Genomic DNA, 17,679 nt, shown 5'->3' with positions numbered 1-17,679 from the left:
TCTGTTGGTGGCTTCCCCTTGTGGCTTTGGGAAAGTTCTTTCACCTCTCTGTGCCTCAGTTTCTTCAGCAGTAAAATGGGACAGTAATTCCTACCTGGAGCAAGGAACGAGCGGGTTCACATGAATCAAGCCCCCAGCCATAGCCTGACACATGGCAGGTTCTCAATACATGCTGGTTTCCTTTCCCTACCCAAACTTGCCCCCAGGATTATGCACTGTCTTCACAGCGGTCAAGCCCGGTCAGAGACGCGGGGATTTCTGGTGGGATCAGGGAGAGTGGTGGGGGAGGGGCAGCACTGAGAGGCATCCAGGGGCTGAAGGGTGAAATCCAAGGTAATGTTGCCACAGACCACCAGAGAATAGTAACAGCAGCTCTCACTCACACAGTGCTCGCTCCACGCTGTGAGGATTGAACGAGCCAATTAAACACATAAACACATTGACTCATTCTATCTTCACAACAGCCCTGTCAGTTGGTACTATTATTATCCTCTCAAACAGATGAGAAAACTGAGGCACAGCCGTCCAGACAACACCCCAGCAGCCTGAAGCTATGACATGACACTGGTCCCTGGAAAGGCCCTTCCTGAGCAAGGTCCAGAGAAGGGCAGGAGGCTGCCCGAGATCACACAGGTCAGTGGAAGAGTCAGGATTGGAACTCAGGGCTCCTGTCCCCCAGGCCACTAAAATCACCCAAGTGGCCACGGAGATGAAAGCAGAGAAGAGGATGGTAGTGGCGGTGAGTAGAGTAGGAGAAGCAGGGGGTTGGCTGGAGTCTGGGGCCAAGAGCAAGCCTGGTGGACCCTGGAGTTGCCAGCCTTGATGGAGAGAGGGACAGGGATCTGGAAGGAGTGGTGGGAAGGATGGGTGGGCAGAGGGAGGCAGGGCCCCAGTCCCTGACCTTGGGCTTGACTCTGGGCACGGCCTATGGGGACAGCTCAAATTTCTGCACAAGAGCTGGGCCTGGCAGCAGGATCTGCCTCGTAAGAGCTATTTAGGGAACAGGACAGTGGGTGGAGAGGGCTGTGCAGGACAGTTTAACAAGTTCTGATGAGAGGCAGGGAGGGTGGCCTGGGATCCACCTGTCTACTGCCCAAGACAGCTGCCTCAGGAGTGTGTGTATGAGTGCACATGTGTGTGTGTGTGTGTGTGTGTATGTGTGCACACGTGGGCTTCTCTCTCCCAGGGGTCCTGGAACTCAGGGCACGGCATTCTTCTGGGCCCAAAGGTGTGACCCCTCTTGGGCAGTGCCCTGCCCTGGTCATGGGAATGGGTACCACATGCCAAGGCTTATACGTATCATCTCATTTAATCAACTCGGGCATCTGAGAGAGGTGGTAGGATTGTAGGATTCTCCCTTTCACAGATGAGGAAATAGAGGCTCAGGGAAGTGAGGTGGCTTCCCAGATTTACACAGCCAGTTGGCAGCAGAGCCAGGATGTGAACTCGGGTCTGGCTGACTCCTGAGTGTCTACCTGCTTTATGCTGTGATTTCAGATGCCCATGGGGTGACCTCCAGGAGGGGCCCAAGCCCAGCTGGAAAATGTGCAAAAGGACCCACATGGGGCAGTGGGGGTCAGGTGGGTTGCTGGGGTTTGGCTTTTGCCCCTGAGGACCCGTCAGCAGGGTTGGTGGGGCCAGACCACCCTCCCAGAGGCCCTGAGATGGATCCCAACCTAAGCGCAATCCGGTGGGCCAAGCATGCTCTTTGGCATGGCGGGCAGGTGGGTTCGCCTTGAACAACTGTGTAGGTTGTGCTCTGTGCAAAGGGGCTGAGAGAGCAACTTGGGGGCTAAAATTCAGTCTGTTTTCCATTTGCCAAGCCATGTGCCCTGGAGTGGGAGCTGCACCTGCCTGCAGAAAAGGGGCCCCTTTCGCTAATTCATCCATTCAGTTCACACAAAGGTGCCCACCATGCCAGTGATGACTCTACAGAGAGAGTTGAGTTCAAGTCCCAGCCCTGCCACCGGCTGGCTCAGGATGGAATCAGGTACTATCAAGGGTGTCTGGCACACAGTGAAGACTCAGGAGAGGTCAGTTCCCTTCCCATCTCCCAGTTGCTCTTGACACCAACCCACAGGGACAGGTGATCCTGCCTCACTCGCCTTCCACCATCAGCCCATGCCAGGCTGATGGAGGAGACTATTGCTTGCTGCGAAGGCCCCCAGGAAAGCGGGAGTCTCCAGGGCTGCCCTGGTCACCCAATGCCAGGCTGGACAGCCTTGTGCCTATGGCCCTTCCTCAGGTCTCACGTGGACCCATGTCCTTGTCTGCCCAGCTTGGGTTTGCTGTGGCCCGGAGTGCCTGTTGGGGATGGGAGGACTTACTGCGGACGAGGACTTTGGCGAAGGAGGAGGCCTGGCCGTAGGCATTCTTCACTCGCACAGTGTAAGTTGCTGAGTCCTCAATGGTGCATCTGAAAAGGAGAAACGGAGAAGTTCCTCCCAAGACTGCTGGGCTCCATGGGAAACACAAGTCCCCTGTGTGGGTGGGAAAGGCTGGAACTAAGGAAAGCCTCACGGTGCCAGGAAGAGACTTTGGTCATTATCTCTGAAAAGCTGTGTGTTTTCTGGTTGGCCACTGCACCTTTCCATGCTTCGGTGTCCTCTGAAAAACTGGGGACACGACACCACCTAAACCGTCTCAGGAGAAAATGCTTTAAAAATATGACATGCCACATTGCAGTTATTGCTGACTGTGGAGGATCAGAGAGGTTAAGTGACTTTCCCAGAGTCACAGAGCAAATGGAATTCAACTCAGCTTCAAACAAGGATCCTGGAGCGGGAGCCTCTTCCTTTCTCAGAGAGCAGCAGACAAACTTGGTCAAGGCAGGCTGCAATCTGGGTAGAACTGAGCCAGACACCCAGATGTTCCCAGTCTTAGGTGTGGGTCTCACCACCAACCAGGCCAACCCTGTCATGTTCCCAGTGGAAGCCTGGGCCAGCTCCATCCCAGGGACACCCTGGTGACAGAGAGGAGGTGGTCGGATGTGGCACCTCTGGCCCCATTAACAAGCAGAGGCCCCTTGGTGTCTCCTTTTTGCCCCTGGTCACTCAGTGCAGGAACCCCTCTTGCTTCCAGGGCCACTCCCGCCTGCCCCGGAGGTCCCCCTGGGCCTGCGCACCTTCCTCGATTGTGGAGTCCATGGGGCACCTCCCTTATATAGTCAGATATTTATGTCTCCCCACTTCTGAAGGGTAAGATGAGTGTTCTGCTTATCTTTGTGTCTCTGAGGCCTGGGTTGGTTGAGGTGGAGGGTTTGGTGTTTGGGAAACAACCCAGATAGAGAGAAATGGCTCACGCCAGGCCCTGTCGCATAGTAGCTGTACAAGACCCTTAACTTTCTGAGCCTGTTTCATCACCTGCGACATGGGGTGCTTCCCTCAAGCATGGTGGCAGGGATTATGGATCGTATGTGAAAAGCACCCAGCACAGGGCCTGGCACCTGGGAGGAACTCAGCATGTGGCAGCTGATATGAATGATGAGTGACACAGGCCTTGGGGAGAACTGCACTCATATTCCCGTGTGGCCTCCCCACATGCGCCCTGCCTCTTCCCTCAAAACCATGCTTAGGACTCACCATCTCCTGAAAGGCTGAACTCTCTCCCATGTCACTGCTTCCCCTCACATGTGTATGTTTGTGTACATAAGCTCATGTGTGAGCACTGTGTATGTGCGTGTGTGCATATGTGTGTGCATAGGTGCATATGTGTGCGTATTATGGTATTTTTCTCTCCCCCACAAGGAGCCTTCCCAGCATGCCTAGTTCAGCGTCCAGTCCTCACGGCCAGCCTCTGAGTCCAAATTTCTCACCGTGTATCTCAAGGCATCGGAATCACATGGTGGGTGTGTGTGTTAAATATTAATTCCTGGGCTCCATTCCAGACCTGCTTAATCTGAATCTCTGGGGGTGGGGGGAGGGTCTGTCCTGTCCCAGGAATCAGTATTTTGACCAGCACCCTAGAGACTTCTGAAGGAGGTGAACTTGGGCCGCAGCTCCGAGGAAGGGTTTGGGATCCTGCTCTGGCCTCGGCGGTGGCAGGGCCTGGGGTCATAGGTCTCTCCAGGTCTCCAGACTCACCTCCTAATCTCCAGGGACAGCAGCCCGTAGTTGTTGGTGATTCGGTATTTTCCGGCAGGAAAGAGGCGGGGATCAATCCGTGTGTCATTTTTGTACCTGTGGGGACATAGCGGTCTGTGGCAGGCAGGGTGGTTCCAAGCGGGAGGGGTCAGGAGCCTCTCGGATGGGGATTCCAGCTGCAGGTTTTTGTTTTGTTTTGTTTTTTTTGAGACGGAGTTTTGCTTTGTCACCCAGGCTGGAGCGCAGTAGTACAATCTCAGCTCACTGCAACCTCCACCTCTTGGGTTCAAGCAGTTCTCCCTGCCTCAGCCTCCTGAGTAGTTGGGATTACAGACTCCTTCCACAACGCCCGGCTAATTTTTGTATTTTTAGTAGAGACGGAGTTTCCCCATGTTGGCTAGGCTGGTCTCGAATTCCTGACCTCAGGTGATCCGCCCGCCTCAGCCTCCTAAAGTGCTAAGATTATAGGCGTGAACCACCGCGCCTGGCCTCCAGTTGCAGTTTTGTGTTGCTTACTTGCCTGTGCGATTGGAGCAGCACTTACGCCACTCTGAGCCTCAGTTGTCCTGACTCGTGAAATGGGGGTATGAGAACACTGGCCTCACAGGACTGCTGTGACAATTGAATGGGATGGGCTTATAAAGCCTTTCCCCTGTGCCCACACACCGCAGGTGCTCAAGGGTTTATTTCCCTTCTGGGGGCAGAGAAGAGGGAGCCTGTAATTAAGGGCAGCTGCCCCTCCCCCTACCAAGCCATCCCCAGGGGCACCCTAGGACCAGGCCCCAGCTTTTCCCTTCCCTCCGAAGGGGCTTGCCGTGGAAGGAACACCAGACCCCTGCCGCTCTTCCCAACCCCCGAGGATGGCTATTCTTCATTTTGGCTCTCATTACAATAGCCGGAGAAGCTTTCAAAAATCTCCATGTCCAGGCCGGGCACGGTGGCTCACGCCTGTAATCCCAGCACTTTGGGAGGCTGAGGCGGGCGGATCACGAGGTCAGGAGCTCGAGACTATCCTGGCAAACACTGTGAAACCCCGTCTCTCCTAAAAATACAAAAACATTAGTCGGGCGTGGTGGCGGGCGCCGGTAGTCCCAGCTACTCGGGAGGTTGAGGCAGGAGAATGACGTGAACACAGGGGGCGGAGCTTGCAGTGAGCAGAGATGGCGCCACTGCACTCCAGCCTGGGCAACAGAGCGAGACTCCGTCTCAAAAAAGAAAAGAAAAAAAAGGAAAAAATCTCCATGTTCAGTTTTTGAACATACGGCTGTGGGAATTTGTATCGGAAACTGCTAATTATTCTCCAATAGCCATTCTCGGGGGAAACAGAATTTACCCATGGGCCACCCAATATATGACGTATCTCCTTGCCTCTCTTTCTGCTCGGTGTGGCCATATGACTTAGCATTGTCAACAGCAAGCGGGGACAAGAGTCATGTGGCTGCTCCTGATGACACCCTTTGCCCCCTTTCACATCATTGTTCCCTCTGTCCTTGGCAGGAACAGGGAGGTGCCGGCGGCTGTCTCACATGCCGAAGTTCAGGGCTGCCTCTCCAGTAGTGATCTGGAGAAGCTCATTCCCTGGGGAATCTGTGCAGCAGGTCTGTGCCGTCTGCATCCAGACGTTTAGATGGAAGAAAACAAGCTTCTAGCTTATTTAAGCCATTAAAAACAAAACAAAACTCCAGGTCCAGGCTGCATCCCAAATCAATGAAATCAGAATTCCGGGGGGGTTAGACCCTGGGATCAGTATATTAATACCCTGGGATCAGTATTTTGAAAATCCCCTGGTGAGGTCGTATGCGGTGGCTCATGCCTGTAATCCCAACACTTTGGGAGGCCAAGGCTGGAGGATTGCTTGAGGCCAGGAGTTTAAGATCAGCCTGGGCAACATAGCAAGACCCCGTCTTTACAAAATATTCTCTAAAATAATTAGCTGGGTGTGGTGGGGTGTGCCTGTCATCCTAGCTACTCAGGAGGCTGAGGCAGGAGGACTGCTTGAGGCCAGGAGTCTGAGGCTGTAGCAAACCATGATTGTGCCACTGCACTACAGCCTGGGTGATAGAGCAAGACCCTGTCTCAAAAAAAAAATTTGTTTTTCTTAATGTCCTCTGGTGATTCCCAAGGGTAGTCAAGCGATTGCCCTGCCCTGGATGCTGCCCTCATTTTCTGTGAACTTGGGTCTTGTTCCCCCTGTTGTGTGAACAGGACAGTGGGGTGGCCTGGGGTCCTGGAAGTCTAAGGAGTAGGGGCTGAGGAGTGAGGGTGAGTGACACTTAGGAGGCCTGGATTTTGACACAGCTTGCTGTGTGACCTTAGGCAACTCCATACCCCTCTCTGGGCCTCTGTGTCCCTGAAGCCATGGAATGGAGCCTCATGGGATGAATGCTTCTCTCTGCCCTGTGTGGGTGGCTGAGGTTGAAGAGGAGGCCTCCCAGAGAGAGGGCACCCCAGCCTCAGCCTGCATCCTTCCCTGGACCTGGCCTCACCCATGCCCTGTTTGTCTCCAGGGCAACCAAACACAACCACACCCATGCCCCACCATGCAGCCCCCAGCCTGGCCCCCTCCTGAAAGGAGCTCAGCTAAACCTCCCACAGGGAGGGTGTTGCCTAATCTGGGTGCCCAATCTCTCCAGCTCTCCAGGCCTGGGGGCCAGGGTTAGGCCCCCTACCACACACCTGTCGGGAAGATTCCAGACACCTCAGCCTAGCCAGCTCTGCTTTTCCTGGAAAAAGCAGCTGCTGTGGCTCTGGCATGGCCGAGACAGCTGGAGACCTCAACGCTCACCCCTCCCTCTCTCTGGGCCTTAGTGTCCGCCTGTGCAGTCAGGCCCTTGAAGGCACAAGCAAAGGACCACCCGAAGTGGCAGCCAGTGACAAAACAAGCTTGACTGGGACAGGGGAAGTGAGGGGCCTGAGCAGGGTCTGGCTCTGCAAGGACCTCAAAAGGAGTGAGATTTCTGTTATTTATCTAAATCTTTTTTTTGGCCTCACATATTTTGGTGTTCGATTTTACTTTTTAAGAATGTTTTAGGGAGGTCGAGGCGGGCGGATCACTTGAAGTCAGGAGTTCCAGACTAGCCTGGCCAAAATGGTGAAACCCCATCTCTACTAAAAATACACAGAAAAATTTAGCTGGGCGTGGTGGTGGGTGCCTGTAATCCCAGCTACTTTGGAGGCTGAGGCAGGAGAATTGCTTGAACCTGGGAGGCGGAGGCTGCAGTGAACTGAGATTGCGCCACTGCACTCCAGCCTGGGCAACAGAATGAGACTCCATCTTAAAAAGAAAAAAAGATTGCTTTAAAAAAAGAAAATAAGACCAGGCATAGTGGCTCATGCCCGTATTCCCAGAGCTTTGGGAGACTGAGATGGGAGGACTACTTGAGGCCAGGAGTTCGAGACAGCCTGGCAACATAGTGAGACTCTGTCTACAAAAAAATTGAAAAGTTAGCCAGGTGTGGGGGTACATGACTGTGGTCCCAGCTACTTGGGAGGCTGAGGTAGGAGGATCGCTTGAGCCCAGGAAGTTGAGGCTGCAGTGAGCTGTGACTGCACCACTGCACTCCAGCCTGGCAACAGAGTGAGACCTTATTTCTAAATAATAATAATGATAATCATTGAATGAATAGACTTGCCTAACAGGTGAGCTGGAATATTCCTCCAGCCCTGGGGCTGGACGGAACCTCTGGAGGTCAGTCCTGGGGCAACATGTGGCCCTGCCTGATGTGATTGATGATGGAAAACCAGATCCACCAAGCCAGGAGTGCCAGGGGCCACCTGAGTTGCCCAGGCTGGAGGTGGACCTGGGCTTGGCTTCTGCCACTTGTCAGGAATGCTCAGCTCCCTGTTGTGGCAACCTCGTTGGCAGGGGTAGAAACAACTCCCAAGAGGCTTCCAAGAATGCCTTCAATGTGGTCCTCAGTGCCAGGGCCGAGCAGAGCTTGGCTGCGGGGAGGACGGCTGAGTTGCTAACCTCCACTTGGCCTGGCCAGCGCTGGGAGCAGTCCTCCTAGTGGAATCAGCAACTTGCGTGCAGGGACCGCCCAGTCCCCACAGCATCCCAGTGCCCAGCAAGGTACTTGGCATAGTTTTTGGAATAAATGCCAGCTGGGAATGACCAGCCCTGAGGCCAGCTCCCTCAAGATCCTTTCTTGATTGCTCCTGGCCTGAGTGATTTCTATTTCTTTGTCTTCTGAAGCATTGTATGTGCTTTAAGGAAAGTAACACTTGTAATGGAACAGGAATTAAAATAAAGTAAAGAATGTGTGAGCAAAAACTCAGTTGTATGTAAGAAAACCCAATTTCCCCTGAGGAAGAGAAAGAGCTGAAGTCCTTTAAAAATTAACTGCCTGTTTTTCTGTGGCTAGTGAGCCTTATCTCTCCCTTTCCCAGGCATTGTGAAGACCTTGTCTCTCTGGCTGTGCAGCTGCAAGGTCACTAGGCAGATAAACTCAAGTTGTAAAACATGTTTTTCCTTGAAAAGTAAGAAATGATGTAATGCATGTCTTAACTGAATAACTGTCCTTGTTTCATGCTTCTGTAATATGCATCCCCCTGCACAGATCTCCCCCTGCCCCACAAAATGCTTAAAAGGTAGCTTGACTCTTTGTTCAGGGCTCAGTCCTTTGGATGTTAATCCGACTGGGTTGGTGCACCTAAATAATTAAATAATTCCTCTTCAACCCCTCCATCTCTCTGATTCCTTAATTATCCCACAGCAGTAATAATCACGCTCCTACTTTCTAGGCCAGCTGAAAGAGTTATACGCTTAGAGGCAGGAGACCTGAGTTTGAATCCTGACTCACATTGGCTGTATGACCTTAGATAAGTCACACTACCTCTCTGAGCCTTGATATCCTTACCTGTGAAATAGGCATAATAGTTCCTATCTCATGAATGGCCCTGATGCTCAAATGCAAGTGAAGTTTTGGGTCAGTGTGACGTGGATTCAAATATAAGAGGCTGCTGTTTTCCTTTGTGTTTTCCATTATTTGTGCCTCTGTTCTCTCTCCTGCTAGACCATAGGCTGTTCCCTGTCAAGATCTGGCTCATAGGCAACCTCTTCTGAGAAGCCTTCCTGGATTCTATGGGCTGAGGTAGCTCCTTCTTCCTTTTCACCCAGACTCTTTGATCTCAAATATCACCCACGAGTATACTTCTTTGTGTGTTGATGTTTCTTTTCTGGGCTAACAGTTAATTCCTTGAAGGTGAGATTGTGTCTGGTTATTTCTTTTCTTTTTTTTGAGACAGAGTCCTGTTCTGTCACCCAGGCTGAAGTGCAGTGGCACAATCTCGGCTCACTGCAACCTCCGCCTCCCAGGTTCAAGCGATTCTCTTGTCTCAGCCTCCCAAGTAGCTGGGATTACAGGCACCCGCCACCACACCCAGCTAATTTTTGTATTTTTAGTAGAGACAGGGTTTCCCAAGTAGCTGGGACTACAGGTGCAGGCCACATGCCCAGCTAATTTTTAAATTTCCTGTAGAGATGGGGTCTCGCCAGCTGCCCAGGATGTTCTCAAATTCCTGGGTTCAAGTGGTCCTCCCTCCTTGGCTTCCCAAAGTGCTGGAGGTGGGCCTGGGCTTGTTTGGTTATTTGTGTGCCCCAGTGCCTCAGTCAGGTCCTGGGATAGATGACACCCTCAGTAAATATTTGTTGAAAGCCCTTCCTCATCCCCCAGGGTACTGGGCAATGGGCCTTAGACCCAGGGGGATCTCAGGAAAGAGTAGCTTAGCCATGTGAATGACACGTCTCCTTCTGTGGTGAGACTGAGACCTGGGCCACGGCCATGCCTACTCCAATGTGTGCCTGTGCAGGAGACCCCTGCCCCTGCCCCGCCCCTCCCCAGGCGAGGCCTAGCCTCTGGGATTCTGCCATGGTTCCCCTCCCAGGAAGGGCATCTCCTGCTTTCCCAGCCCCCTTCAAGCCCTGAGGTTTCCAAGCTGTTGTGGCGTTAAGTTCTCATCACATGCAAGCCGGACAGGAGGTCTTCAATCCACTCTTCAGAACAGGAAATGGAGTCAGGACCAGGCAGTTTAAGAGGCATGGCTGAGACCTCACGCTGAGTGAGGAGAGAGGCAGAAAGCGAGGCTGGGAACACAAGGTTCTCGCTACAGGTGTGAGCTCCTTCTCCGTAGGCCCTTCCCTTCCCATCTTCTCCCTGCCCCGCCCACCTCCTCCCTGCTACTTGGCCCCTGTCCTGCCTCTCACCATCATCCTCAACCCTGGAGACGCCCAGCTTGCAGCACCTGCCTTCTCATGAGACCAGAATCATATTTTTATGAGGGCTGTCTCCCCAGGGGCCCAGTCTTTCAGCCCCAGGCTGGCTGCGGGGCAGCTAAGAATAACCCAGGCCTAAGCTGGGCGTGGTGGCTTGTGCCTGTGGTCCCAGCTACTTGGGAGGCTGAGATGGGAGGATCACTTGAGCCCAGGAGTCAAGACTGCAGTGAGCTATGATTACTCCACTGCACACTGCAGCCTGAGCGAGGCCCCGCCTCTAAAAAAAGTAACCCAGGCCTGGTTCCCCAGCAGCTGCTCTATTCGGTGGGTGGACAGAGCTCAGGGTTCACAGGTCTGCAACAAGAAGTCCTGGCAGAAGTATTGGATGTGAGGAACTCACTTGTGACCCCAGAGGCCCAGAACCCCTTCCTGCCCCAGCGGCTTACCAGGTGACCTGGGGTGGTGGTGAGGCCTGGACAGTGCAGGTCAGCAGGACCGTGGTGTGCTCCCAGACGGCGTGGGAGCGAAGAGGGATCCAGAACCAGGGCCCACGGCCGGAGCACAGCTCCCTCAGCTCCTTGGCCTCCTGGACCTTCTCCTCTGTCTGGAGGCGGGAGGAGGTGTATGACGCTGTGAGCCAGGGACCACCTCTCTGCCATCTTTGCCATTACCTCCCCACTGACACCCAGACTCTGTAGTTAGACCCACATGAGCTGGAGTTCCCGGTCCCCTCCCCTAGCTGAGCAGGGTGGCACTGTGGGCAGAGCATGGGCTTTGGAGCCAGCTGGCCTGGGGTCAAGGTATTGACTAGCTGTGGGACCATAGGCAGGTCCTCAGTGTCCTTATCGGTAAAATGGAGATGATAACAAAATCCCTCACCCACTGTGGGGGTGTGCGGGTGTGGGGGTGAAAGACACGGCACTGAGAAAGCCTGTGTAAGTGGGAGCTGGGGAGGGAGCGTGGAGAGTGGCTCAAATCCTGATACTCATCAGGGCTAGCGTTTCCTGAGGGTCTTCTGTGTTCTAGGCAATGGGAAAGTCACTTTCCAAACCCAGTCTCACTTAAATCCCACCTCAGCACTGAGAATTTTTACAATGACGTCTATTTTCTTTATTTTTATTATTATTATTTTTTAAGATGGAATCTCACTCTGTAGCCCAGGCTGGAGTGCAGTGGTGTGATCTTGGATCACTGAAACCTCTGCCTCTCAGGTTCAAGCGATTCTCCTGCCTCAGCCTCCCGAGTAGCTGGGATTACAGGCCCAGGTAATTTTTGTATTTTTAGTAGATACAGGATTTCACCGTGTTGGCCAGGCTGGTCTCGAACTCCTGACCTCAGGTGATCCGCCTACCTTGGCCTCCCAAAGTGCTGGGGTTACAGGCATGAGCCACTGTGCCCAGCCCTATTTTACAGATGAGAACACTGAGGCTCAGTAACAGGGATGCGCTTGCCCAGGGTCACACCACTGGAATGTAGGGGCATCAGATGCAAACCCAAAGCCTGGACTCTGCCCTGGATGTCCCGCCTCTTGGGAAGGGGGTGAGGATGGCAGCAAGTGGTGCGTCGCAGGTCCCAGGCCCTGGGGCTCCACGGCCCACCCCCTTACCCGCTGCCTCAGCAGCTTCCAGTCCCGCCTCTGGCGCAGCAGCCGGTGGGTCTGCAGGAAAGCGATCTCAGTCCTCTCCCAGTCATTGCCGAAGCCCACCCGCTTCTGCCCTCGCTCCTCCAGCTCCACGGCAGAGGTCTGGCGTCTCAGTTGGGCTTCCCTGCCGTGACAGAGGCCATCGGGGCTCAGGCAGGGATGGGGGGTGCCTGGGGCATCCTGGCCAGTTCCATTCCCTGTGCCCAGCAGTGCCAGGATGCTTTAAACTTTTGGAGGACATGCATGATTTTGCATCTTCCCTTGCCTCCAAAACAGCCTGGAAGGGCCCTGCTTGCAGTCGGTCCTTAATAGTTGACTGTTTTCATTGTTTTCAAGGCTCTTTCACAAACCTTTGTTCATCTTGTTTTCACGACAGCCAAGTGGCCAGGCCTTAGTGTCCCTATTTTATAGGGCAGGGACTGAGGCTTAGCAACTTGCTTCAGGTCAGCCAGGACCACCACCCAAGTCTCCTAGCCCAGGGCCCTGCCCCAAGCCAGACGCTGCCTCTCCACACCGGCACACTCAGAGGCCTCCTCAGTCTCTGGCCTTGTGGGAAACTGGGGCCTGGTTTACTTGCTCCTTCTGTCCCATTCTTAGCCCCCTCCCCCACCACGTGAAGCCCAGAAGTCTGTTGGTGAAGTAGGCTCCTACCCTCTTCCTTGGGAACAGTCCCCCGCTATGACACATGCACCCTTCCAGAGGGTGGCATGTGGGCTTTGCGGGCAGGTAGCCCTGGGCTTAAACTCCTGTCTAGACCCTTATTCTAGATGTGGGATTTTGGGCAGGTTCTTTACACTCGGGGTGAAAGGCCAGCAGGGAGGCCGGGGACTGGACAGGATGGCACCTCCTCAGCCACGGCTCCCTGGGAAGCTTCTCTCACTCACCAAGACAGCTCGGAGGAGGCCGTCAGAGCCAGGGCTGCTGCCAGGGCGTAGTCCGCGGCGCTGAACTCATGTTCTTCTTCGCTGCTCCCAGAAGGAGGGGAGTGAATGGCTCCTGCAGGATTGACTGGGGGCTCCCTGAGATTAGGGCTGCATCTGCCCACCTCAGCCTCAGGGCACCAGCAGGCAGGGCTGTGCCTCCCTCCTCCTACTGGGGTCTCAGAAAGCAAGGCTGCATCCCCCCAACCCTGAACGTGCTTCCCTCCTCAAGCAGGGTTTCCAGAGGACAGGGCTGTGCCTCTTCCATCACATGGGGGTCTCCAGAGAGCCAATTGTGTCTCCCCCCTCAGACAGGGGGTTCAGAAAGCAGGGATGTCCCTCCCCCCATCAGGTTGGAGCCTCCAGAGGGTTAGGCTGGGCCTCCCTCCTCAGACTGGGGCCCCTGGGAACAGGGCAGTGGCTGGGCGGGGACCCTGTGGCTCCCACCTGCTGCGGAAGGTCCACCTCCGCACAGAGGAGCCCATGCGCAGGCTGTGCTGCCGCTCCTCCTTCTGCTCCTCCTCCTGCCGGTGCTCCAGCCTGTGAACCTCCATGGCCTGGGGAGGCCGGGGCTCCCCCGCACCTCCCAAGCTGTGCGGCAGAGTCATGGCTACAAGAGCAACAACCTGTCAAGGCCAAGGTCCACGGTCATTCCACCAGGTGCCCGCCTATCCGCTCCCATGCAGTCTTCCCAACATCTCTAGGAGGCTGGCAGGATGGGGGGTGGGGGTGTCCTCTCTGCAGTGGGCAGACAGGGAAACTGAGGTCTGAGAGGGAGAGGGACCTGTCCAAGGTGACAGAGGCAGGCTTTGGGCTCTGAGCCAGGCTTCTCCTCCACCCCATGTGCTCCCCAGCTGAGTGAGCAGAGCCCCCACGTTAGGGAGCAGGGCCCTGGCTTCTAGCTGCTTCCAGCTGCTTCCAGCTGCAGCCCAGCCCTTGTCTCACTGTATGATCTGCGGCAAGGTTTTCCCTTCTATGGGCCTCAGCTCCCCAGACAATGAGTAATTGAAACTGTGATGTCCACGGCTGTGTCTATGACTCAGGACGGGCAGGCGTCCCCATTCTTCCTGCACTGGCCATGCTCAGTCCTACCTCTGAGCCTTTGCCCATGCTGGTTTCCTCTCCCGGCACACCCTTCCCCTCCTCCTGGCCCGCTTAGCTCTAGTCATGCTTCAAACCCCAACTGAGGGCATGCTAATTAGCAGAGAGACTCTGAGTCCAGCCCACAGGGTGTGATCCCAGCTCCTTATCCCAGCTTTCAAGTGTGTAACCTTGGGAAAGACTCATGACTTTGTTTCCTCATCTGTAAAATGAGTCTACCAACCTCCCAGGGTAGTTGTGAAGGTTAGATGAGTGCTTGGGGCTTAGTAAGTACAACATAAGTGTTAGGCATTAGCATTATTTTTCTAAGAAGCCTTGCAGAAAGACTACAGGCCACCTAGAATTTTCCCTCTTCTAATTTCTTTTGTACTTATTTTCTAGCACTCCACAATTTAGCATTGATTCAGACAATGCTTTCTCTATGTAATTATTTTGTATCTGTGCATCTTGACTGTTCAACAAGACTGTAAGTGAATTAAAAGTAACAATAGTGAGAACTTACTATGTTCCAGGCCCATGTTAGTTTTCAAATGCATTATCCCCAGTCCCTGCAATAACCCAAATGAGGACAGCACCATTATTATCCCATTTTACTGATGAACAGGGGCAGTACTTGCTCAAGGTCACCCAGCATGATGGTGGGGCCATGACTGGCAGCCAATCCCTAGCCCAACCCCTAGCCCTTCTGACCTCTATGTCATATGTCCATTCAAGGCCAGGCCGTGGCCGAGGTTGGGGACACGGTGGGCCACAGGGCCTTTCTCTTTATAAGGGGATTGCAATGTACACATCTCCTTTGCATTCCCGAGGCTCAAGTCTAGGCCTGTGATGGTGCCCAGTGGGGCCGGATCAGATTGACCCAGGGGAGGCTCAGGAAGCGGATCCATGGATATGGAGAGGCAAACGAGGGGTGTGGGAGGCCCGTGTGCCCGCTGGCTGTGGGTTTTTGCACTGAGTTTTCTCATATCCGGGCTTCAGTCACTGCTGGGTCTCTGAGGGCCCCCCTGATGCTAAAGCTGGAATCCCTGGAATGGCTTTCACACCTCCTCCAGGTGGGAATCCTGGTCTGCAGGCTTCTGGCATGGGAGGGTTCCTGCCCAGGCGTGGGGATGGAAACAGAAGAGGGGCAACCGCCTGCCTTGGCCTGCTCCTGTCAGCTTCTGTGGGGTCAGCTCTGTCTGGCCCCTGCCTCTCTAGAGGATCCTGCTGGAGGTGGCAACGTGTGTGTGTGTGTGTGCGCGTGCATGTGTGTGTATGTGTGTGTGTGCGTGCATGTGTAGGCTGTCTTCTGCCTGGATGTGAACACGGCACCTAGGTGACCATTTCTCTAAGTCCATGGCATGGAAGGTGAGCCCACTGGCTTTATTGGAGAGCCGTTGGCCTGGAAGGGGCATGTGGTGGAGGTGTCTGGGGCTCGGGCTGTGGAGGGTCAGTCTTAGTGGGCTTTTACCCCTTCTAATTCCTAGAAGTTTGCTCCTTTTGGGTGTCTGCAGTTGTGGGCATCAGGAAAAAGAGAATGGATGGCTGCAGGGTTAGCTGGGACCAAGGGCTGCCCCTAAAGCTCCCTGGGCTCCTGCTAATCATCTCAAATGACATAATGGGACAGTCACCCTCTTTGGCTTCGTATCACTCCCTCCCGATGGAAGAAGTTCTCTTTGCACCCAAAGAAGTGGCTAGCCCTGCTCATTCTGCTCTTTCTTCCTCATGGCCCAGGAGGAGAGCTGCTGGGTACCACCCTAGGTGGAGCAAGGACCCCCCACTCTGCCCCAGCTTTCCTGGGACACGATGGCCCTGGCTCCAGTGGCTGAGAGTTAACATTCCCTGGCACCAGCCACTGGCTCCCTTCCCCTGGATGCTCTGTTCCCGATTAGCACAGCAGGCAGGGGCCTGGCGCTCGGTCCTGACCTCGGGGCCTCCAGCAACCAGACCCCTGGCTTTAGCGGATGAGCTACCAATTCTTTTTAAAGCACTGACTGATGCATGGGATTAAGCAGGGACAAGTTTGCGGCCTCCCTGCCCTTTCCCAAAGGACCAGGGTGCCTCTTCCCAGAACACTGTGTGTACCTGCGTGGAGGGGAAACTGCCCCCGCTTCCCTTTCTTGGGGTGCAAAAATCTGGGCCAGAGGTCCCACTGCGTGGCCTTCCCTATGCCCCTCTGCTTTCCTCCCAAGCCTCCATCTGCCGAGGAGGCCTCTCCCCTTCTTCAGGAGGGAAAGAGGAATGCACAGCAGTTGAGCCAAGACCCCTCCAGGAGCTGCGATGGGGGCGGATGGTGGCTGGGAGCAGAGACACATCCTGCAGGCGGCGGGTGGCACAGGCTGGGACGTGTTCTTAGCCAGTGGCTCCACCAGCTTCCGCGAGGCCGAATCCTGCCCTTGCCAGTCATGAGCTGAGGCAACTCCTTTCCCGTCTGGGCCTCGGTTTCCTGCCAGGCACTGGATGAAATCCCTTCCAGCTCTAAGATTTGGGATCCGAGGGCTCGCTCTCTTCCCCTGCCTGTGGGGTTGGCCAAGCCGGGCTCAGCCAGCTCCGCTCTAAGTTCGTGAAACTTGCCAGCTTAGCCTGGCTCCTGCTTATAGCTGCTCCATCGCAGGAAAGACTCCAGTTCCCAGGGCAGCCCCCACTCTTTTTTTTTTTTTCAACTTTCACATCACAGACAGCTCAGCTCTCAGAAGACTCAGGGCCACACAGAACAGTGGGATGGGGCAGGGGTTTCCGGAATCCCCTCCCATTTTCACTTGGGTGCTGCCTCAGCACAAATTTCCCAGGCTCCTTTCACAACACACAACACACATACACACAAACATACACACGTGCACACACACACACATGCACCCACAGATATCACTCCCCAGTGGCTGACTCTTAGGAGGCACCCCTCCCCCACCCTGATTTCCGGGGGTGACTCACAGAAGCAGTGTGCCCACTTAGGAGCCTCTGGGGAGAAGATTCCTGAGGCTGAGAGGGTCCTTGTTCTCTTCTTGCCCTCGGCTCAGCGGGCACCGGGAGAAGAATGCGATCCCGGAGACTGCACTGTCTTAAATATAGCAGCGCTGAGACGGTACGATGACAATGGATGAGAACTATGGCATGGGGGACGGGGGGCCAAGGGGAGGGGCCATTCCGTGTCTCCAGCCTGCTGGGCAGCAGCGACAGGTGGAGCTGTCCCCCGCGTCCCCCCACACTGCTCCTCCTCTCAGCTGGGTCCTTTCTGCCCAACCCGAGCCCCTGTTAAAATGGAAAGGAGGGAACGGCTCAGGCATGGTCGTATGCAGGGCAGATCCCATGCGGCGTTCTCAGCTGTCGGGAGTTCTGATCTGAATTCTGCCCTGGCTGACTGGGTGCCCTGGGGGAGGCGCTCAGCTTCCCTGAACTGACTGCCTTCTGAAAAACGGAGACAGTGAGACTGGGCACCTGGACTTCATGAAGACGGAGGAAGGAATCTGACCTAAAAGTGAGTGTTTCGTGCTCAGAAGTTGTCACTGGCTAAAACAGCAATGTGTGGCTCCTGGTCCCTCCACCACTCCGGTAGTTACTACACGGCCCCCGCCCTGACCACAGTCATGTGTGTGTGGTGTGGTGCAGGCAGGAGGAGCTGGGGAGCCACCTACTGCTTCACTGTGCAAACTGCTGAGGCCGCCAGAGTGGCCACTGCAGGGCCCTCTTATAGGGTAAACGCACCTGACAGGGATAACTGAAGCACACCCCAAGAATGACCCT

General features: G+C 54.8%; 1 protein-coding gene across 2 annotated transcripts in view; it reads right to left on the bottom strand.

Annotated features, from left to right (window-relative positions):
* The window catches only part of MYOM3 (myomesin 3), a 56,741-nt gene extending 39,330 nt beyond the window's left edge, over positions 1–17,411 (bottom strand). Inside the window, exons 1-7 of one of the 2 annotated variants that reach the window (XM_004024914.5) lie at positions 16,870–17,411; positions 13,306–13,484; positions 12,823–12,903; positions 11,903–12,062; positions 10,743–10,900; positions 4,083–4,178; positions 2,328–2,416 (exon numbers count right to left, since the gene is read on the bottom strand). In XM_004024914.5, the coding sequence (XP_004024963.4) occupies positions 2,328–2,416; positions 4,083–4,178; positions 10,743–10,900; positions 11,903–12,062; positions 12,823–12,903; positions 13,306–13,466 (745 nt within the window). In that variant the 5' untranslated portion in view covers positions 13,467–13,484; positions 16,870–17,411. The remainder of the gene's footprint in view (positions 1–2,327; positions 2,417–4,082; positions 4,179–10,742; positions 10,901–11,902; positions 12,063–12,822; positions 12,904–13,305; positions 13,485–16,869) is intronic. The other variant, XM_055387734.2, reaches the window with a different exon arrangement.
* Between the last annotated feature and the right edge of the window lie 268 nt (positions 17,412–17,679).

This window comes from Gorilla gorilla, chromosome 1 (assembly GCF_029281585.2).
Source record: "Gorilla gorilla gorilla isolate KB3781 chromosome 1, NHGRI_mGorGor1-v2.1_pri, whole genome shotgun sequence".
NCBI lineage: Eukaryota > Metazoa > Chordata > Mammalia > Primates > Hominidae > Gorilla > Gorilla gorilla.
This window is presented reverse-complemented; position numbering and strand designations above follow the sequence as displayed.